The sequence below is a fragment of the Schistocerca americana genome, chromosome 9, assembly GCF_021461395.2.
Source record: "Schistocerca americana isolate TAMUIC-IGC-003095 chromosome 9, iqSchAmer2.1, whole genome shotgun sequence".
NCBI classification, from domain to species: Eukaryota; Metazoa; Arthropoda; class Insecta; order Orthoptera; family Acrididae; genus Schistocerca; species Schistocerca americana.
Genome location: NC_060127.1, coordinates 14,695,357 through 14,718,804, shown reverse-complemented (window position 1 = coordinate 14,718,804; position 23,448 = coordinate 14,695,357). Strand labels below are relative to the sequence as shown.

General features: G+C 39.3%; 1 protein-coding gene and 1 long non-coding RNA gene across 4 annotated transcripts in view; one reads left to right on the top strand and one right to left on the bottom strand.

The window, feature by feature from the left end:
• The window catches only part of LOC124551349, a 75,813-nt gene extending 71,432 nt beyond the window's left edge, over nucleotides 1-4,381 (bottom strand). The window contains exon 1 of the long non-coding RNA XR_006967820.1: nucleotides 4,277-4,381. This is a non-coding gene — a long non-coding RNA (uncharacterized LOC124551349). The remainder of the gene's footprint in view (nucleotides 1-4,276) is intronic.
• LOC124551348 overlaps nucleotides 1-23,448 on the top strand; it is a 193,262-nt gene that overhangs the window by 19,515 nt on the left and 150,299 nt on the right. For all 3 annotated transcript variants that reach the window (XM_047126379.1, XM_047126380.1, XM_047126381.1), the window contains exons 2-3: nucleotides 5,121-6,064; nucleotides 6,621-6,695. In XM_047126379.1, coding sequence (XP_046982335.1) covers nucleotides 5,500-6,064; nucleotides 6,621-6,695 — 640 coding nt within the window. In that variant the 5' untranslated portion in view covers nucleotides 5,121-5,499. The remainder of the gene's footprint in view (nucleotides 1-5,120; nucleotides 6,065-6,620; nucleotides 6,696-23,448) is intronic.

The window sequence follows — 23,448 nt, the reverse complement described above, 5'->3', positions numbered from 1 at the left end:
GTAAGACAGAGATTTAGGAACCAGATTTTAAATCTTAAGATATTTCCAGGGCCAGATGTGGACACTGAACACAATTTATTTGTTATAAACTGTAGATTAAAACTGAAGAAACTGCAGAAAGATATGAATTTAAGGTACTGGGACTTGGATAAACTGAAAGAACCAGAGGTTGTAGAGAGTTTCAGAGAGAGCTTTAGGAAACGATTGACAAGAACAGGGGAAAGAAATACAGTAGAAGAAGAATGGGTAGATTTTAGAGATGTAATAGTGAAGGCAGCAGAGGATCAAGTAGATAAAAGGATGAGGGCTAGTAGAAATCCTTGGGTAACAGAAGAGATATTGGGTTTAATTGATGAAAGGAGAAAATATAAAAAATGCAATAAATGAAACAGGTGAAAAGAAATACAAATGTCTCAAAAATAAGATAGACGCGAACTGCAAAATGGCTAAGCAGGGGTGGCTAGAGGGCAAATACAAGGATGTAGAAGCATATATCACTAGGGGTAAGATAGATACTGCCTACAGGGAAATTAAAGAGACCTTTGTAGAAAAGAGAACCAACGGTATGAATGTCAAGATGTCAGATGGAAAACCAGTCCTAAGCAAAGACAGGAAAGTAGAAAGGTGGAAGTAGTGTATAGAGGGTCTATACAAGAGCGATGTACTTGAGGGCAGCATTATGGAAATGGAAGAGGATGTAGATGAAGGTGAAATGGGAGACTTGATGCTGCATGAACAATTTGACAAAGCACTGAAAGACCTAAGTTGAAACAAGGCCCCAAGAGTAGACAACATTCAATTAGAGCTGCCGATAGCCTTGTGAGAGCCAGCCATGACAAAACTCTTCCATCTAGTGAGTAAGATGTGTGAGACAGACAAAATACTGTCAGATTTCAAGAGGAATATGATAATTCCAATCCCAAAGAAAACAGGTGTTCACAGGTGTGAAAATTACTGAACTATCAGTTTAATAAGTTACAGTTGCAAAATACTAACACAAATTCTTTACAGACAAATGGAAAAAACTAGTAGAAGCCAACCTTGGGGAGGATCAGTTTGGATTCCATAGAAATGTTGGAGCACAGTGTGGCAATACTGACCCTCCAACTTATCTTAGAAGACAGGTTAATGTACGGCAAACCTTCATTTCTAACATTTGTAGAGTTAGAGAAGGCTTTTGACAATGTTGACTGGAATACTCTCTTTCAAATTCTGAAGGTGGAGGGGTAAAATACAGGGAGTGAAAGGCTATTTACAATTTGTACAGAAATCAGATAGCAGTTATAAGAATTGAAGGGCACGAAAGGGAAGCAGTGGTTGAGAATGGAGTGTGAAGGGTTGTAGCCTGTCTCTGATATTATTCAATCTGAATATTGAGCAAGCATTTAAGGAAACAAAAGAAAAATTTTGAGTAGGAATCAAAATCCATGGAGAAGAAATAAAAACTTTGAGGTCTGCTGATGACATTGCAATTCTGTCAGGGATGGCAAAGGACCTGGAGGAGCAACTGAATGGGATGGACAGTGTCTTGAAAGGAGGGTATAAGATGAACATCAACAAAAGCAAAACGAGGATAATGGAATGTAGTCAAATTAAATCAGGTGATGCTAGGAAATTAGATTAGAAAACGAGACACTTAAAGTAGTAGGTGAGTTTTGCTATTTAGGAAGCAAAATAACTAATGGTCAAAGTAAAGAAGAAATAAAATGTAGATTGGCAATGGCAAGAAAAGTGTTTCTGAAGAAGAGAAATTTGTTGACGTTGAGTATAGATTTAAGTGCCAGGAAGTCTTTTCAGAAAGTATTTGCACGGAGTATAGCCATGTATGGAAGTAAAACATGGGCGGTAAACAGTTTAGACAAGAAGAGAATAAAGCTTTCGAAATGTGGTGCTACAGAAGAATGCTGAAGATTAGATGGATAGATCACGTAACTGATGAGGAGGTACTGAATAGAATTGGGGAGAAGAGGAACTTGTGGCACAACTTGGCTAGAAGAAGGGATCAGTTGGTAAGACACATTCTGAGGCATCAAGGGATCACCAATTTGGTAGCTTATTGGAGGGCAGTGTGGAGGGTAGAAATCGTAGAGGGAGATGGAAATGAAAACACAAAGCAGATTCAGAATGATGTAGGTTGCAGTAGTTATTCGGAGATAAAAGAGGCTTACACAGGATAGTGTGGAGAGCTGCATAAAACCAGTGTCTGGACTGAAGACCACCAACACGACAACAACAACAACAACAACAGACAAGGTGACAGAACCAATAAGGAAATAGTGTTTGCTAAATATTATCATGATGCGAAGTGCATGAAATTGCACAGCAGCTTAATGGAATATATTGTGCATAATGTTGTCATATAAAACAGAATATTATGTAATAATAGAGGGGAAACATTCCACGTTTGTGTGTATATTTGTGTTTGTTTGTGTGTCTATCGTTGTGCCAGCGCTTTCATTTTAGATATAGAATATTATGTAAAATTTAAACTGTACTCTTAGGTTCTTGTACAGACGTAACCTCAGGAAATAAGACAATATGAAAATACCCAACTCGCAGTCAAACTATGACATTGGAATGCAAAACAGTATCCCTAGAAAGGCTGATATACAATACAAAAAATACATATGAAAACCAGTAACCAAGTTAGTTCATAAAAGCCTACCCAGTAATTTGTCAGTCTTGCACTATCTACGCGAAAACAAAATTAATCAATTTGTACATTCCACCGAAACAAGTAATTAGACTCAGTAATTCTCATTGGCTAATGTATACTACTACTACTACTACATCCAAAGTGAATGAATTGCCAACAGCAGCATGCAGTTGTATGGAGCATATTCCCCCATAACCTGAATTTACCCCTAATATGAGCTATTCTCTGAAACGGCAGGTTAATCTTAACCCGCGTAAGCGTGCTATGCATCCTGTAGTTTAGCATATTTTTTGAAGACTTAGGTCTTCAATTACTGAGTGGGCTAACATAAATCTGTTCTCATATTCTCAGCCTATTAATTTAACACAACAAAATAAAATTAATGGTATGAAGCAATAATTATACTGTCATTTAGTGTTGATGGCCATGTGCAAACTTTTGAGCAAAGCGCTTTCTTGGTGGTTTTATCGGACAATGTGTAGGAAATTCTGTCTGCACCTACCATCTGCATATCTTCATTACTTTTCTCACTTGGTAGACTGCTTTTCATCATAATTCATAGGAATATCATTATTTATACCAGTCATTTCATTCCATGAATGACAAAATGGCTGATATTGAAATCACCTACCATGGACCAGAAAAGCAATTGAAATCACTCAACATAGAGGAAGCCACTGGACCTGACAGGATACTGATAAGATTCTACATAGAATATGCAGAAAAAATCTCTCTTCTTCTAGCAGCAGTGTGCTGTCGGTCTGTGGAGGAGCGAAGTGTTCCTGATAATTGGAAAAAGGTACAGGACATTCCTGCTTTCCAGATGGGTTGTCAAACAGGTGCACAGAACTACAGGTCTGTATCTCTGGTGTCAGTCAGTTACAGAATTTTGGAAGTGTATTATGACATTTGTGGAGACTGAAAATTTTGGATCATTACTCCTTCCCTTTTCTGTTTACAAGATATTTTTATCATTTTAGGAAGCCATGCCTTTTTAGATAGTTTCTTAAAATTATTTTTCACTGTTTTAAATCAGCATCTCTGCTACATGATGAAAAGCAACTGTCTTTTTCATTATATTTTTATTTCATTAAATTCATCACAGATGTAATTAGCATTGAAATAATGCACTATCGTACTACTGTGTAATGTTTCAGAATAATATTCAATCATCAGTTGCTGACAAATAACAACTCCAAACCAAATAACAACACTGTTATATGTGTTGGAAAATATGGCTTTCTTACATCACAGTAAGCAACACTATTCAATATCTGAAAGGTTGTTAATACAAATATATGGTGTTTAACATAATGCAGTTTTCTGTTTGAGACATGTATCTGCTTTCAAGACGTGTGTATGTTGGTAGGTTAAAGTTTAACATCCCATTTATGTGAAAGTCATTTAGAGATGCCTGTTTAGTTGCAAATGCATTGGGAAGAAAACCATTTGTATCTTGTAGTTTAGATGAACCAGCTAGCCAAGTGGAGATTTGAATGTTACTACTCCAAAATAAGAATCCAATTACTCCGGATTATTGGAGTGCAGTGGTTCCTACAAAGCGAATTAGTTTCATCACTACCTTAGCAATCATACCTTGCCATTCTGGGTGATACATACCATCAGCAATAAATATACATAAAATGCATTCTGTGCCTGCATATTATGGTGGTTTGTATGCTACTTAAAACTGTGCAACGAAAAAAGTACACACTTAAAAGATTTTATTTCCGTATGTTTATGAGCAATGTGTTATCTCTGTAACACTGGCAATGATTTTGTTATACTTAAACCTTTGCACCAGATACCTTCCCATGTGTTACATGTCGCTCTACAAGTGCCTAAATAAAGTCTGTTTTTCCAATTACCTGAGTACATGAGAATAAATTATTTTTCAAAGAGTTGTGTTCGTGTTTGGTTTTAACATGATTTTCAAGAAAATATTTTTGTTTCCCCCATCGGCATCCCCCAAACATGTACTCTAAATTTCGCTGTCACTACCTAAACAATACATATTACCAAATATTAATAGGTTTAAGTAGCCGTAATACATCCGCGTCGCAGCAAATCAATGATTTCTTTGTGCACGAGCAAAGATAAGTATACTAACTGCCAACGAAGTAGTGGCAAACAGAATAATGCTCATAATAATAATAATAATAATAATAATAATGGTTCATCAGCAAGACTCTTGATAGTAGCACGTAGGCTCTCGCGCCAGGCCGCTGAAGATGTGTTTGTTCACGTTGTGACGCCATGAACGAGTTTCGAAAGAATGTAATTCCACATTGGGTTGTAATCTGTGCAGTTGTATTTGTTTCGCTATGTGAAAGCAAGGTACATATCGCTAACGTATGTAATATTCAGAATAAACGACAGCGTTTCACCTTGTCTTGCGGAAGTAACGAAGCGTCGTATATGTAGCCTCATTGTCTATTATTCTAATGCTCTGTTTTCGTTACAGGAAAGCGCAGCGGTCGTCACGTGATGTGTAAGCGCGGTTGACGCTTGCCATCTCCCGAGGATACGTAGTGAAATATCTCTACGATTATCTTTGCACACGGTTCTCAGCGTTGGAACGTAGAAAATGGAGAGTTGAGCGTCCGTGAATGTGTGAATGATTTGTTGTGTACAAACTTCGTAGTGAGGAGAAGTGTTGGTAAACCAACTTCAGTTCTGCGATAATGATACTTCGTGATTCGAACTGTTTATATCTTTCTAAGTGGTGAGAAGTGAATGTTGCATTGTGTGATGACGTTGAGCTAAGCTCGCGCTTAAATGTAAAAAAGGGCGGTAAATTTTATTACTCCTTAGAAGTTCATTGTATTTCATATTTACGCATCATGGATGCAGAACCATCCGCAGATAAGGCAGCCAGTTCTAAAAGACGCAGCAGGTCGCGATCCACGCTTAGTCGGCGGAGCATAGAGGACTCCAGTAATGCGGATTCCAACGGTAGTAGTGTAGAGAAAGAGGTTTCCTCAAAGGACGCTGAACTTCATAACGGTGCTGTTGGCGAAACAGAGGATGCGATCAGAGAAAATGCCCCTAAAACTGCTACAGAAGTGTCCAGTGTTAATGCTAAGGGGGAAGAAAGACATGGGGAGAAAGTACCGCGTGTTGGTGATAAGTGGAAGTTGCACCTGGACCTCTCAGATTCCTGTAGTTTATCAGAGAACGATGCAAGTGATGTTGATGGGATATCCGCACCATCTGCTAGCAATCCTGCCGACGAAGGCCAGGTAGAGGAACCAGAAACAAAACCGAGTGTACTTAAGGATGATGACAAGAGGGTAGCAGAATCTGTTGCTGATGATACCAGTGTGCTGTCCGACACATCTGAATTCTGTGGATTCGAAGACTCTTCTTCAGATCAAGACTATATAGAAGCTTTGATAGCCATCATACGTAAGTGAAGTGTCCATCATTCTGTAAATTCAGCCTTAGTATTTTACTGAGATACTTTAATGATGGCTTTTGATTCCTGGTTTATGCCGTATAAGAATAGTTAAATTGTTAAAAAAACACTCGATGATGGCATATATTTAGATAACTGTAATATATATCATTGAAGTTAAATGTTTGCTTTACATTAGACCATTTTGCACTGAATAAAAATATATACCTGTAAATTCTTCATTGAGGTTACTCACTGGTGACATAATATAACTCTCCTAAGGTGTTAAATATTGATATTTTTTCTATTCTTATGATTTATCGAGTGTGGGAATTATGTCATAAATATTTTTTCTGCTTCAGTTATGCATTGCCTAAAATGAATATGGGAGCATAATGTGATTTGTGAACAAACTTTTCATATTCACTGCTTTTTAATTAGCTGCTATTAATTTGTCGATTCAAGCAAAATTTCTTGAATCGTCATTATGTATCGTAATATTAATTACTCTCTATGTTTTTGATGTGTCTCAGCACATGTTGATTCTGTGCATCATTTGATTTGCAGAAAAATGTGAAACTACAGATGATGATTGTTGCCTAAGCTCTGATGAAATCCCATCATCTCCGAAGACGGAGCCAGGTAAGCAGTCAGTTTGTGGGTGGGTTAAACATACTTGTACCAGATGTTGGCTTTGACCCATGGTGTGAAGTATCACATATACACAGGGAGAGATGTAAGAAAACTGATAGTTTTTATTTTATAAATTTACTAAGTTGTGTTGTCAGATTGACATGTAGTGCAGCCACGGTACTTACGTTAGGTTGGAATGAGACCGTTGGGTTGTGATTTGGCAAAACTGCGAATATGGTGTCATGCAAGTAACAGGAAATCTTGACATTGTGCATATTTTACAAGTGTTTTATACTGATGAGTGGTTTATGTCTGCCAGTTTTTATGCCATAGTTCAAAGTAGGGGTCGACTGAAGCGTCTGATCCCACCTGTTGGCTTTGACCCGTGACGTAAGGCTATTGCGATGCGTGATGTCATGAAGGCTCGGAGTTTGGTTTGTGAGTGTAGCATGTTTGTAAGTGTCGTGTTGCTGTTCGTGGTGCCCTCTGGTGGTGTGCTTAGGGGTTTCGTGTTGTGTATTGGGTTCAGTTTGGTGTTATTGCTTCTTTGGCTAGTTCTCGCTTTGGCTGTATTTGGAGCAGAATTGGTTTCAGTTAACGTGTGTTAATTTGAGTAAATTCATTTGTTGTTGCACTTGTTAGGTATGGACATGACTGATAAAATGAATAGTCTGCGATTGCATGCCATGATGGGCACGACTCCGTTGGAGTTGATAAAATTCCTACAGCTATTTGGGTTGATTGCGGAGGTGGTTAAGTGCTGTTTGTCGGCATGAAATGACATTGGCAAAAGTTCCGGCATCTCGGACCAGAGATGGTTATATGTGGTGGTGCCGTAGGGATAACCTATGGCGCTCCATACGTTGCGGTTCCTTGTTCGAGAAGTCTTTTGTTATAGATCATCTCACAAAGTTTTTGCGCGCATGAGACTGGCGTGATTGAGAGGAGTGTGCTGGACTGGTTTTCGTTTTGTCGTGAAGTATGTTCTGAGTTTATTAAGTACAGGGGCAGGTTGGGTGGGCCTGGGGTTGTGGTGCAGGTGGACGAGTCACAGTTTTTGAAAAGGAAGTATGGGAGGAGTAAGTCTGTCTGAGGTTGGTCTGTGTCTGGGGGAGGGGGGGGGGAAGAGTGTGTTGGTTTGTGATTTAGTTCTGGAGGATCTATTTTGTTGCAGTTTTTGTCGAGTTGTAGTGTGTGATTGAGATTTTTTTATTTTGCATTTGCTTTTTGTTTATGGGTATTTTCTTTTGGGACGAGGGGGGGAAGTTAGGGTGGGTGGATTGGGTCTTTCTTCTGGTTGTGTATTTTTTTGTTGGTTTGTGTGTGCGGTGGCCGACCTAGGTTGCGGCGCTGGAACTTTGTTGTGTAAGTTATTTTTCTTGTTTTTAATGTATTTGTTGTGTTGGGCTCAAGGGAAGTGTTCTGTTCCAATGTGTGGGTGTGGCATTCCCATACAGCTCAACAGCAGATCCCGATCCTACAAATTGGAATCGAACACATCCCTTGATCTATATAACTCAGCAGCAACTCCCGATATCGGAACACCCACAGCCACAACCACACGTTGGAATAGCCACACACACACACACACACACACACACACACACACACACAACAAAAAATACACAACCAAAAGAAAGACCCAACCGACCCACGAGTCAAGGGAAGTGTCCGATTCCAGAGGATATTTGCGTTTAGTAGAATTTGGGGAGTTTTGTGTCGTCAGCCGCCCCCCCCCCCCCCCCCCCCCTGTCGTTTTGTCTTTTTGCTTTTTGTGTGGTTTGGTATGTTGGTGTGTGTGTAAATTTGTTTATGTTTACTTTGTCCCCATCCAAAAAAAACCCAATTTCCCACGCTTGTCCTGTTAGTGTCATTAGGATTTTTGTGGAATGTGTGTGTTTTGGTTTTTCAATGTATTTTCATGTTTGTTGTCATGTTTACGTAATGACGTCATAAACGCCATGTTGGAGTCGTAGTGCATGGTCGTTTCCGCCATATTTGTGATGTCGTGGGTCAAAGCAGATGGGTGGATTCGGATGCTTCTGTATTTCTCGATGCAGACGCCTGGTATTGGCAGGATCAGTATTCCCCAATTTTGCCTTCTCAAACTCAGTTGCAGTATGTGACTGCAGGAAGCAGTATATCTACATCTATATCATACTCTGCAAGCCACCAAATTGTGTGTGGCGGAGGGTACTTTCAGTACCACTATCTGATCCCTCCAACCCAGTTCCACTCGTGAATAGTGCGGGGGAAGAATGATTGTCAGTAAGCCGCTGTATTAGCTTTAATTTCTCGAATTGTCTCCTCGTGGTCAATACGCGAAATATATGTGAGAGGAAGTAAAATGTTGTCTGAATTCTCCTGAAAAGTGCTGTCTCAATTTTCAATAGTAACTCTCTCCGTGCTGCACAACACCTCTCTTGAAACATCTGCCAGTGGAGTTTGTTTAGCATCTCCGTAATGCTCTCTCGCAAGCTAAACGATCCTGTGACGAAACACGCAGCTCTTCATTGGATCTTCTCTATCAGTCCTCCCTGATAGGGATCCCAGATAGATGAACAATACTCAAGAATTGGGCGAACAAGTGCCTTATAAGCCACTTCTTTCATGGATGAGTTACACATCCTTAAGATTCTTCCAATGAATCTGAATCTGGTGTCTACTTATTGCATGTCTGTTTTATATGGTCATTCCATTCAAGGTTGCTCTGGGATAGTTACACCTAGATATTTTACAGCAGATGCTGTCTCCAGCTGTTTGTCATCAATAGTATAGCTGTGCAGTAGGGTATTTCTTTTCCTATGTATGCGCAATATGTTACATTTATTTAGGTTCAGGGTCAGCTGCCAGAGTCTGCACCATTTATCAATTCTCTGCAGGTCGTTCTGCAAATTCTTACTGTCTCCTGATATTGCTACTTTGGTATAGACAACTGCTTCATCTGCCACTACCCATAAAGAGCATCCGACACTTTCTACTAGTATGTATATATACATCTGTTGATTAAGTTTCGTTAAGTGCGACGTGTTGAGTTGTATCTGCAAGAAAGTCTTGAATCCAATCGCAAGTCTGCTCCAATACTCCGCAAGCTCGTATTTTTTTCATTAAGCGGCAATTCGGGACAGTTTCAAATGCCTGCCTGAAATCAACGAACACGGCATCGACCTGTGCGCCTTTGTCCACTGTTCGTGGATCTCGTGGAGGAACAGAGCGAGCTGAGTTTCACAGGATCTCTGTTTGCGGAATCCATGTTGATTTTTATAGATGAGGTGTTCTTTTTTAAGAACGTCCAAATTCTTGAACATAAAACATGTTCCATGGTTCTACAACTGATTGACATCAATGATGTAGGTCTTTAATTGTGTGGATCTGTCTTACGGCCTTTCTTAAAAACTGGAATGACCTGCGCATTTTTCCAGTCATTTGGTACCTTTCGTTGCTCAACTGATCTACGATAAATTATTGCTAGGAGGGGAGCAAGTTCTTTCGCATAATCTTTATAAAATATTATACGTATCTCCTGGTCCTGGAGCCTTACCACTACTAAGCGATTGTAGCTGGTTTCAATTTCGCGATTGGTTATCTCAATATCTGCCATTTCAGCATGTGCATGACAATCGAAAGGAGGGACGGTCTTAAGATCTTCCATTGTGAAACAACTGCGGAAGACCGAATTCAGTATTTTGGCCTTCTGTCTGTTATCTTCTGTTTCGTTGCCTGTGTGGTCACTGAGAGAATGAATAGATGATTTTCACCCAGTTACTGATTTTACATACGACCAAAATCTCCTAGGGTTTTTACTCAGGTCAGTAGACAACGTCTTACTTTCAAAATCATTGAACGCTCCTATCATTGCTGTCCTTATGCTCATTTTCACTTTCTTCAACATTTGTTTGTCAGCTGGGTTCTTACTTATTTTGAATCTGAGGTGAAGGGCTCTTTGTTTATGTAGCGCCTTTCTAATGTGACTATTAAACCATGGTAGATCTTCCCCATTCCTTACAACCTTACTCGGTACATACTTGTCTAGGGTGTATTGAACGATACTATCACATTTTTTCCATTTGTTCTCCACATCTTCGTCCTCATCACCAAATGTTTGATGCTGACTGCTGAGATATTCTGAAATTTGTACTCTGTCACCCTTGCTGAGTAAATATATCTTCCTACCTCTCTTAATATTCCTTGTAGGACCAGTCGTCATAGATGCTGTCAAAGCCTTATGATCACTGATACCTTCCTCTACATTAACTGATTCAATAATTTCAGGTCTAAGACATTACCTTCATGAGTTGGTTCTCTAACCATCTGCTCAAGGTAATTTTTGGACAAGACATACAGAACAATGCCACATGATTCCCTGTCTCTGGCACCAGTTTTGATGGCATAACACTCCCAATCTATACCTGACAAGTTGAAGTCGCCCCCTATTACAATGGTATGATCAGGAAAATTACTAATGATATTCTGCAAGTTGTATTTAAAGGGCTCTACAACTACAGATCCTGACCCAGGTGGTCTATAAAAGCATCCAATCACCATTTTAGACCATTCTTTGATACTCAGTTTCACCCAGATGAATTCACATTCAGAATCGGTGATAAACTCGCTAGATTTTATCGAATTTTTTACTTCAATAAACACGCCACCACCACTGGCGACTAACCTGTCCTGCCGATAAACGTTCGAGCCTGAGCTTAGAATTTCGTTGTCATTGATGTCTGGCTTGAACCAGATTTCTGTTCCCAATACTATCTATGCATTATAATCTTCAGTCTCTCTCTCTCTCTCTCTCTCTCTCTCTCTCTCTCTCTCTCTCTCTCTCTCTCTCTCTCTCTCTCTCTCCCCCTCCCTCTATTCGTTTAGTCAGTTCCAACTCTTTGTGGCCCCATGAACCAAATCACACCACTTTTTCCTTTCTTGCACTTTCTCCCGTAGACCTTCCAGTTCGGAACACATTGCTTCTGTGGTGCCATCTATCCATCTCATCCTCTGACGTCCTCTTCTTCTAGTTCCTTCAATCTTCCTCAGCATTAATGTTTTTTCCAGCGAGGCATGCCTTCGCATTGTGTGTCCAAAGTAGGTCAGCTTTTGTTTTAACATTAGACCTTCCTGGGAGAAATCTAGTTTTATTTGCTCCAATATTGATCTGTTGGTTCTCTTTGCAGTCCATGGAACTCGTAAGAAGTTTTCTTCAACACCACAATTCGAAGGAGTCAATTCTTCGCCATTCAGCCTTTCTAATGGTCCAGGTCTCACATCCGTACATCACAACTGGAAAGACTATAGCCCTCACAACATGGATCATTGTTGCTAGTGTTATATCTCTGGGCCTTATAACCTTATCAAGGTTTGACATCGCCTGTCTACCAAGCAACAGGCGTCTCCGGATTTCATGGCTGCAGTCGCCATCAGCAGAGATCTGGGAACCGAGATAACTGAATGTGGTTACTACCTCCATGGTTTCTCCTCCTATATCTCACTAATTTGTAGGTGTAGTTGCCATAATTTTCGTTTTCTTCACATTCAGCCTAAGACCGGCCTTTTCACTTTCGTCTTTCACCTTCAGCAAGAGTGTTCTCAATTCTTCTTCACTTTCTGCCAACAGGATCGTATCATCCGTGTACCTGAGGTTGTTTACATTTATTCCAGCTATTTTAATTCCTGTTTCTCCTTCATCTAGCCTCGCATTCCTCATAACATGTTCTGCATACAGATTGAATAGGTACGGTGACAGTATGCAGCCTTGCTGGACCCCTTTCTGAATCTTTATCCGTTTCGTTGTTCCATACATAGTTCTCACCGTGGCTTCTTGGTCAAGGTATAAACTCCGTATCAGATGAATGAGGTGATCTGGTACACCCATGTTTTTCAGTATGTTTCATAATTTGTTGTGATCGACACAGTCAAAGGCTTTGACGTAGTCAATAAAGCAGAGGTACACACCTCTGTGGAATTCTCTTGCTTTTTCCACAATCCACCAAATGTTAGCAATTTGATCTCTAGTTCCTCTTCCTGTCCGAAATCCAGCTTGTTCTTCTGGTAGCTCTCGATCTAGATATTGGTGAAGTCTATTTTGTAATACTTTCAACATGACTTTGCTAGCATGTGAGATAAGTGCGATTTTTCGGTAATCTGAGCATTCTTTAGAACTTCTCTTCTTTGGAATGGGGATGAATACTGATCTTCAGTAAGCAGTACTAATTCTGGGACCTTTCCTTCGATGCTCCTGCAGTTTACTAAAATCATATTAATCTTTTCTATCTCTGATCTCATGAGGCACAGTACCTGATAATGTCATAAAGATGACTACAGAGCAAGAGATACAGAATAACACGTATTGAAACACCACTCAAAATATGTATGTACATGTTTGCACTCGACAACGAGAAAAAATTTCTCGAAACGCGTCGTGCAGTATTTCATTATTTAAATAATGAATGACAGCTGCATAAATTCAAAAACGCCGATTATGACATATGAAATTGAGCCAAATGTTCCTATTTCCCAGACAGTTATCGGTTTGTTACATCAGCGGTTTTTATTAGATAATACACCTTTATTAGATGTACGTATATCATCAGGATGTATACGACCCGGGAGATCTGGGGAAAACCTGGGAATTTTTTCATCTGGGAGAAAACCGGAGAATTTTGTAGAATTCCAGGAATTTTTCATTGTTTTAGTTTTCAGTTAAATTTTTGTAATTTTGACTGCTAAGAACCGTTACTCTAACAAAGGATATTACTGTATTCCGCCACTGCAGAATAATACTTCAACACTAAAATATAAACGAGAGGAAAAAAAAAGAAAAATAACTTGAATTATAAAGGAAATGCGCCATATACAACAAAGACACATAGTCCTCATGCAAGCGTCTGCCAACAGCAAATGTGTCAAAGGCTTTAGGAAGACTGCAATACTTTATAACAACAAATTCCCTCCGATGAGCGTGAAGTCACAACTGTTTACATTTGATTCATGTTAGCAGTTACGAGCGGGCTCATGCGCATGTGTAGTTGAGTCACGTTTGAGCAGTAGATTCTCCTGCTTTTAGCTACAGGAATGTGGCTGTTGCCTGTGCAAGAAGTTGCAGCAAGCAGCTAGATGCTACTGGGAAAAGGGGGGCGCCAAATTCATATTCTCGAGGGGGAAAAAACTTGTTTCACAAAGCGCCTAGCATCCAGTGCACGTTGATCTATCGATCATTTATATAATTTTGAAACACATCCCTGTTGGTTTTTGAACATTTTTGAACACATTTTAAATTCATTTCTGAATGAGTCGTAAGTTGATTTTTGAATGCGTGCATAGTGTACATGATGTCTCTGTCAGGAGAATCCTCGTCGCATCTAGAAATAAACTTTCCGCAGACAAAAGGGGATGGGGCTATACGAGCTGAGCGGAGTAAAGCTGAACATATGAATGCCAATCACTGTCCTATTATGTGATTGATTGGGTTTTCAAATGATCAGCTTTGTTATAATTACTAGCGAAATCCATAGATTCAGTCTACCAGAATGGAAATACGCGACTACAGGAATAACAAGTGAGAAAGATTACATATTATCTTCTTGTTGTATCCAAGAAAATGAAATTTTGACAGTAAATTTTTGGCCAGATTGCTACACCAGTGAGGACCAGTTGTACAGTCCCCGGCTAGCAGCTGCTTAAGTTCTATTTTGGAAGTAACGCAGAAAACGTTTTTTACAAATATGTAATAACGCCTAACCACAGAATAATTGCGGGGTAACTAAACCGGTGATTCTGGGAGGGTTAGTGAAGTTAATCGGCGAACAAATTTTGACAGTGGCAGGAATAGCTGCAGAATTGGTGATGACTCGATTGTTAGAACGAGGAAGCAAAAGGAACGGGGACATCACACAAATTATGGAACAGTAAGACGATTCCAAATTTATATAAAAATTTCGTAATACTACTACTCAGTCTCGTGCTTGAGAAACTGGTGGGTATGAATGAAATGTGAAGCTATTTCCTAACATAAAGCTTTTTGCTTATAGTGGGCCTAAAAAGGGATTTGATATTGGTACTTCATGAATTATATTCTGTTGTGTTATAAGAATGACCAGTCTCACTTATTTGGTGTGTGTTACAAAACTGCTGCAATATTAGAAAGGCCTATTTTCTTTTATCTAGCATACAGTGACAAAATAGATGTCATCTGATTGAGAAACCACACCAGTCTTAGGTATTATTTGTATTAACAGCTTTTTCAGTATTAAATAACGAAATTTCAATTTTTCATGTAGCAAAACGTTTGACGAACTTTGGTGAGATAATACAGGGTGATTCAAAAAGAATACCACAACTTTAAAAATGTGTATTTAATGAAAGAAACATAATATAACCTTCTGTTATACATCATTACAAAGAGTATTTAAAAAGGTTTTTTTCCACTCAAAAACAAGTTCAGAGATGTTCAATATGGCCCCCTCCAGACACACGAGCAATATCAACCCGATACTCCAACTCGTTCCACACTCTCTGTAGCATATCAGGCGTAACAGTTTGGATAGCTGCTGTTATTTCTCGTTTCAAATCATCAATGGTGGCTGGGAGAGGTGGCCGAAACACCATATCCTTAACATACCCCCATAAGAAAAAATCGCGTGGGGTAAGATCAGGGCTTCTTGGAGGCCAGTGATGAAGTGCTCTGTCACGGGCTGCCTGGCGGCCGATCCATCGCCTCGGGTAGTTGACGTTCAGGTAGTTACGGACAGATAAGTGCCAATGTGGTGGCGCTCCATCCTGCTGAAATATGAATTGTTGTGCTTCTTGTTCGAGCTGAGGGAACAGCCAATTCTCTAACATCTCCAGATACTGTAGTCCAGTTACAGTAGCACCTTCGAAGAAAAAGGGACCAAAAACTTTATTGGCTGAAATGGCGAACAAATGTACAACTAAATGAAACTTTATAGCTCCCTTAATTTGCCGACAGATAGTGCTTAGCTCTGCCTTTTGTCGTTGCAGAGTTTTAAATTCCTAAAGTTGTGGTATTCTTTTTGAATCGCCCTGTATATTCTTCCGCAGAATGGAAAGCAAGCCATGTAAAGCTGTAGCAAGATTAGAGAGAGAAAAATGCTAGGAGGTAAGGATTGAATAAATGGGTACTTTCTTGCTTGTCTCTTGTCTATATTGGTTTTATGTACCCTATATTTAATTTTATGCCACACAAAACAGCAAGTTACTAGCTAATAGACAGTAAAGAGTGCAAATTTTCTGAACAGTTGTTCTCCCGATTACAAATAATCCGATCCGCTATTAATGGCAAGTTTTTTTTTTTTTTTTTTTTTTTTTTTTAAGAAAAATTCAATTTCCACTGTCCTGAATATAGTTTGATGGCATCGCTTACAAAATATACACGTTTCAATTCCGCAGAGCGAAATACAGTGACGTGCGATAGAAGAATGCTGTATGAAGAGGCGTGGCACTGCACTTCTTGGCACACTTAAGTCCAAATAACATGTCTTACATTTTCTTGAACACGTATGTTTTGTGTTTCAAACTTCTCAGAATGTTGTGCCCTACAAGATGCACATATTTTTGAAAATTTGATTTTTTTAGTATTGACCCGGTTCGCAAATATCATAGATCTGGGACTGATGCGCAGAGCAGCCTTAGTTATAGTGGGTAGTCTCCACGTGACCCGTTTTTACTTTTAGTGATTTTGCTGTTTCCCCTTCGTTTACTCTCACGTCAAATGAAAACAAAATGGATATCTGTGGCTGGGAGGTATCAAGTGAATTAAAATACATTCACATAATTATGGAAGGCTAAAATACATTATTAGTTTCAGATTTCATTTTGTTTTCACCTTTCTGACAATCAAGCATTAATCACCTTGCAGAACAATTAAGTTATTTTTGTCTATTTGCTAAAGAAATTGGGCTTTTACTAACCCTTTCCGCAGAGGCAGTCAATGTATTTGTAATGAAATTTTTAACTCCATGGTACTGGCCAGTTTCAGCTGTTCGCTGCGTTTCAAGTGCACATTGTCATCTTCTAGCATGTATGGCATTAATATCAGGTCGAGGTTTTCTTCATTGGGAATCTGGACATTCGAAGTTGCAGTTTAAAAATGCACAAACTTTTGTATGGTTCACGAAATTATGATGCTCTTGGAGTACCCTGTGATGTCTTGCTGCTTTTACAACATAATGTAAGATCTTTTAGTGTTTTACATGTACATACATACAGGCATCCTATGTCATGGTAGCTGCGCAAGCGCGGTGTCGCCTGTTACCTGGCGCTCTCTGGCAACTGCTGAAACAAACCTATTTCGAACAGGTCGCAGAAAAATATTGTGAATGCTGGTTTGAAAAGCGTTACTTTCAAAGTAAACATCCTTTAACGTAAGTTGGACTATGCTTGATAATGTATCATGAATTTCTTAAATCAGATAGCATTTGACTCTCATTTAAAAATCAACTCTTTGATGACGAGCCATTTAGAAGAATTTCGAACCCTGAAGATCAGACATTTATGTCATTATTAAAAAGTTTACTGGCACATTTGTGTGATATATCTTAAAGTGTAAAACACGCAAAAAAATCAACATTATATGCTAAAGATTAGCTTCTCTTGCAGCTTATTAATCTTAGAGACCAACACTATATGTGGAAGCTTTTCTTGTAGCAAGACTGTGTACATTAATTTAAACCATTAACTTGTGTGTTACCACTACTTTACAATGATGTTGCTATTGGCGGACTACATGACATGACATGAGCTATGACTGGCTTACAAAAGCACATCGCAATCTCGATTTCAGTGATACGTAATGTAACATGCGGTGTTTGGTGGAATTCCAATGTATACTTTCGTAATACAAAAATATGCAGCGTACTTGTTGCTGCACATCAAAGATATTAACAAAACATGTCTTTTTCCCTGAGTTTCGTTTTCTAAAGTGCCGGGAAATTCTACGCCCATGTCCAAAACCATACCCATTCAAAGGATTGATAAGTTTTGCAGTTCTGAGGAAAAATACATTGTTACTTAAGACGGAAAAAGTGTATTTTCTTCTGGGAGAAAGTGTATTTTTAACCGGGAAATCTGAGAAAAATCCGGGAATTTTTTTTTCGTGTTCGCATATACACCCTGATCATACACAAAGTTTAAAAATGCAGGGGGGTATCCTATACATACCTTTTAGAGCTTAAAATTTTATTTTACACTTTTTTTCCAAGTCCCTTGAAAAGTGTAAAAGCTGGGTTTCAGTGTGTTTTAATACCTGGTCAGTGAAATTGTAGATGCCTGTTCAGAGAGAGGGCCCATGTAGAACCTTATGTTCATAAGCTTGTAATGTAAGTACCCTCATAGCATTCTAGGTTATAACCTTTGCACTGACACTCCCAAATGGTACATCCTAAAATATGAATGGTATCGTATTCACGTAAAATATCTTCCATACCAGAATATTGCTGCTTAGACAGTGAACGAACTTAATTTACTTCCGATATGATAGACGGGCAAAGTTTAAACCAGTAGTAAATCACATACTGGAGAAGTGTGTGCCGAATAACCGTACAAACTTTGCAACATCAGTTTGATTCATACTGACAGGATGTGTAGGGAATGACAGTGACTTCAACATATGTAAATAGGAAGATGTCACTCTTATCTGTTTTCGAGAAAACCATCTTAGAAAATTTTATGTGTGTTTATATATTTTGTGTGGTCACTAGCACTCGAGAAGTCCACAGACAACAGTGTTAGCGAATAGTTCCAGGAGCGCGAGGTCCGTGGATCGAATATCCCTGCCTGCAACCCGCCACCACCCTCCCTCTCTCCCCCTCTTTCCCTATTTTTATCATTTTCTACGTGTGTGGCATGTACAGTGTGTGACCTGTGGAGTATTGTATGAATTAGGGCAATACTGATAGTATAAACATAAGAAACAATATTAATTGCAATGTACAAAACTTACAATGAACACTGAATTTTTGCATGTGCATGGTTTTTTCAGTTTGTCCATTGCAAAACAAACTTGAGTTACATTTGTAAGCCATTCTTGTGCAATTTCTTGGTTTACTGTATGTACCTGTTAGAATTACGTGGAAATGAAATACAAGAAAGGGCACCAGAAGCGCGATTTGATCAATGGACCTTCCACTTAAGAAACCAAGCACTTGCTAGCTTGGCTGCTGAGTCCTTGATTACTAGCATCCTTATGAAGTGTGTAAGCATGTGTAAAATTTCTGTTTACGTATTTTATAGTTGTTGTCATGCCCTACACAACCTGTCAATATGAATCATATTGTTCGTAGGACCCTGTTTTAAGTGTAAAACTTCCACTGTTGTGCTTTAGGAAAATATCTTGCCGAGAACCACATGTAAAATGCCATTGCCTGACTGTCACACAGACTTCTGCATGGAGAACATAGGAATAGATTTCTGTGGCATTGAAAAACAACTGAAAGAGTTGCAAACAAATAAGTCCTCAGGTCTGGAGAGAATCCCAGTTTCGTTTTACAGAGAATATTCTTCAGCATTGGTGCTTTACTTGGATCGCATTTATCACAAATCTTTCGCCATGTATATAAGAAGGGTAAAAGAACAGCCCCACAAAATTACGAACCCATATCCATAACATCAATATGCTGCAGAATTCTTGAACACATTCTAAATTAGAATATAGTAAATTTCCTTGAGACAGAGAAGCCCCTGTCCACAAATCAGTTCAGATTTTAATGTGTCACCCGTGGGGGAGCAAGCTTGACCTTTCCTCACATGTTATCCTGTCAACTATGGATGAAGGGCAGAAGGGAAATTCTATACCCTTAGATTTTCAAAAAGTGTTCAACAGAGTACACCTCTGCAGACTGTGTACGGAGGTCCCAGCATATGGAATGGGTTCTCAGATATGAAAGTGTTCAAAGCCTTCTTAAATGATAAGAAAGTAGTACATTGTCCTCGACAGCGGGTGCTCATCGGAGACGAGGGTATCGTCATGAGTGCCCCAGGGATGTGTTATACGACTGCTCTTGTTCTATACATATATAGAAGTGATCTGATGACGCTGTGATGTATGGGAAGTTGTTGTCGTTGGAGAACTGAAAATGACTTTGAGACACTTTCTAGTTGCTACGATGAATGGCAGCTTTCTCTAAATGCATAAAAATGAAAGCTAATACAGATTAGTAGGAAAAACTAGTCTCTAAAGTTCAAATACATTATTAGCATTGTGCTGCATGACAGGTTCTGAAATGATAGATAAAGCTTTTATGTCTCCTACTGACATGGAATACGATTTACTGCTGAGATCGTGTAATATGTTTGCAGCAGAGCTGCTGCACCTTAACAGGGCCCGTCATTTTGTTTCTCAGCCCTCCCTCCAAAATGTTTTAATATTTACTGATGTATTGAGTAGCTTGCAGGCTATAGACCGATGCTGTTCTCTTCACCCTTTGGTCTCTGCTATGCATGGCCTTCTCTTTCCCCTTGGCCATGCTGCTGTGTGCTCCATTGCCACCCTCTGGGTCCCAAGTCGCGTGGGCATCCCAGGGAATGAATTGGCTGACCATTTGGGCAGAGGGCAGATACTTACCCTACATTCCTTTCCGTGATTCCACTTGCAGATATGCGGATAAGCACCAAATCTCTCTTTACCAAAAAGTGGAATGACATCTGGTGCGCTACTGCTCTCAGTAATAAACTCTGCAAGGAGACTACTGCGGTTTGGTGCTCTTCTTCCACTTCTCTCAGAAGGAGTCCACTGTCTTATGCCATCTACGCATCGGTCATACTAGGCTCACCCGTTGTTTTCTCTTAATGGCTTAACTTTGTGCCATTCAAGGACTTATTCAAGCAGCTGCTGTGAAGATTGTAATCTGTTGAGAGTTCTAGTATGCAGATTGAATTTCGTTTTGAAATCTGGCAGTGTAATTTTCAGCAAAATTTGTCTGTACTAAGATTTCATCTACAGCACCTCTCTTTTCGTGGAAATATGTACCTGAGTTTTCATCAAGTAGCAGTGTTTTAAGAACTGGGGTATTTTTACAAGTTCTTCAAATGCTTCAGAGAGAGAGAGAGAGAGAGAGAGAGAGAGAGTTTTCCTTCAGCACTTTTCAATTTTTCCATCACCAGTTTTCCAAACCATGCTAGGTCATTGGTATCATCTGTTACAGAATTAAGCTGACTGAGCAGATTCCTGGTACCACAACTATCCCATGTGCTTGACATGCAGATTTTATTTTCAGGATTGCATGCTAATGTAGTGATTAATACTGATGATGTTTTAGGACTATCCTTCTTATACCCACATAGAGTAGTCAAGAGTAAATTGATGTTCTTATGGTAGTGACACAAGCAGCTGTGGTGAGGTATTTCATTGATTGGAAGGACAAATTTTGGTCCCAGTGAAAAGAATTTTGATTTCCCCACTTTCTTATCAGGGTTTCCCTTTTTAAATATTTGACATGCCTCTGAAATAGTGGTGTATATAAATCTCTTTTTGAAATTTTTCTTTTTCTTCATTCGCTGTTGTTACAGCATCCTTCTTCCCAGGAGCTTGCAGTGATATATCATCCCTTTGATAAAATTGCTTGATTAAATCATTAATCTCACACAGGGAATTGCTACTCTGTTTCTGTTTTATTTCTGGGGTTATAGACACACAATGAGCGTTGATGAGAACTATGGTCACGCAGCGAATCTTCCTTGGACCTACAGGAAGTGACTTCTATGCCTTTTGATAGCTTTTGCTTTAGTTTGAGGGGTAGAATAACCAGGTGCAACATGAGAAGGTGAATGAAGTCTTGCACGCTTGACATTGTTTGTACATGGCAGGTTCAATGTGGGCGCGGCTTTATATAAGTTCATGGTCCACATATATTGATCTGTTACGGGATGGGACAGTTATTAAAAGCTTTCTCCAGCGCTGTGGTTTTGTGTTATTTGAGGATGGGTTGCTGTTGGACGTTTATCACATAAAGTACACTTATTATAAAACAGTGTGAATAAAATTGTCTGAATGCAATACGAAAGATCCACTTTTTTCTGTGTTGGAATAGGACACACAAACCATGATAATTTAAATTCCAATGTGAGGTATAGTATGATGTAAAATTACAAGTAAATTAAATGCAAAGTAGCTAAGAGTCTAAATGTAAGTAAAAAAAGATTAATTTTCAAAGTTATTCAAAACTTACCTGTAAGAAATCTTCCTAAAATGGTGCTGCCTAGGCAGTTCTTTCAGTAATTGCTGTTACCTTGCAGTAATATAATGATAATTGAGATGTTGTTTACACAATTTCACAAATTTAGGTTTATTTTATGCCAAATTTAACACATACCGACCTTCACTTACAGAAAAAATTTCCCTTCTTGTTTTAAGTTTCCATGGAATGGCCCAATAGTTCTTCTAGCAGGCACGCCTTTCAAAGATAATATAACATTGTTCAAAGTTTAATGCACTGGATGGTAACAATATTGACATAACATCTTCTAAATGGCATTCTTTTCGTATTAGTAAATGATGTATTTAATAGTAATACCTGGTTTATAGAAGCTGGTTTAGAATGCAAGTATGGAGATTTGGAAGGTTTTTGATGTAATGATATGTTATTAACATGGTACCCGGTATTTTTAAGAAGGTGTCATTTGGGTGAGTGTAGATAAGGTTATGATCTCAAACACTAGAGGGAGAAGTGAATTGCAAGATGATGAAATTGTATTTACATGTTGTATTATTGCTAATGATATGTTCAGCTTTATATTGTTGTTATAAGTGGAATGTTGCGTAACTCTTTCGTATGTATTACTTATTGAAGCGAATCGTAAACTCGCCCCTAGTGGAGCGTGACGGTACGGCCAGGCCCGAGTTCAGAGTAGTGTGCTTTCTTACCTGGCTGTGCAAGCACGGAAGATGGTTGTAGAAAATGGGAAGCCGTTGCTGTTTGTTATTAACGTCAGTGAATTTATTGATGATGAGGTGTAAACAGTGACATGCAGATTGGCCCCATTGCACAAAGCATAGTTTTGTTGCTCTGTTATCTGGGGTTGGCAACATAATTTAGGTTCTACATCATGTATGTACAGGGCTGGCACAAGCCCAAGTGCCGCTCGTGCGAGCTGCTAAATTCGCTTTCAGTATTCAGAAGCCTTTGATGATGGGCGTCGACAGTTCGTCAACTCAGACCCTCAGAATACACGATCCACTTTTTATGTGAATTTAAATGCTTGGTAGACTTTCCATGACTTTCAAGATATGAAGCAAGGTGCCACCAGTCGCTTATACCGTTCTTTGCAATTTTTACTGTAGATGACGAAAAAAGTTTGCAACAAAAGCAGAACACAGCTTACTTCCTCTTTGAGTACACCATCCAATGTCTATCTGCTTCTTCTAAATTTTTCAAAGAATAGCTGTAGTGCACAGGGCTGAAACGCCGGTTGTCCGCGTTTTTAGGACATTCTTCAGCTTCCTTAACGAGCTCGGGAGGACCTCGCATGACCAAAGTCGTTCGAATGCAGTCGGTAATAATTTCCGCCCATCTTCTGGGATCTGAGTCAGTTGTGTCTTCCAGTTTAGGCTCGCCTTCAATCCTTTCTCCGTTGGTGAGTACCTCGGTCGATGTTCCTCCGGTATTTTCTGAATCAGGTCACCTAATTTCAGTTCTGCCGTATGTTTCGATCTCGGAGCTTTCGTCACAAAGCAGGTCTTGAGTCCAGACGAGGTCTGTTGAACATATGGATGGCCCACTGTCAGCATGGCTACTGTATGCGGTGGTCGCAGTAC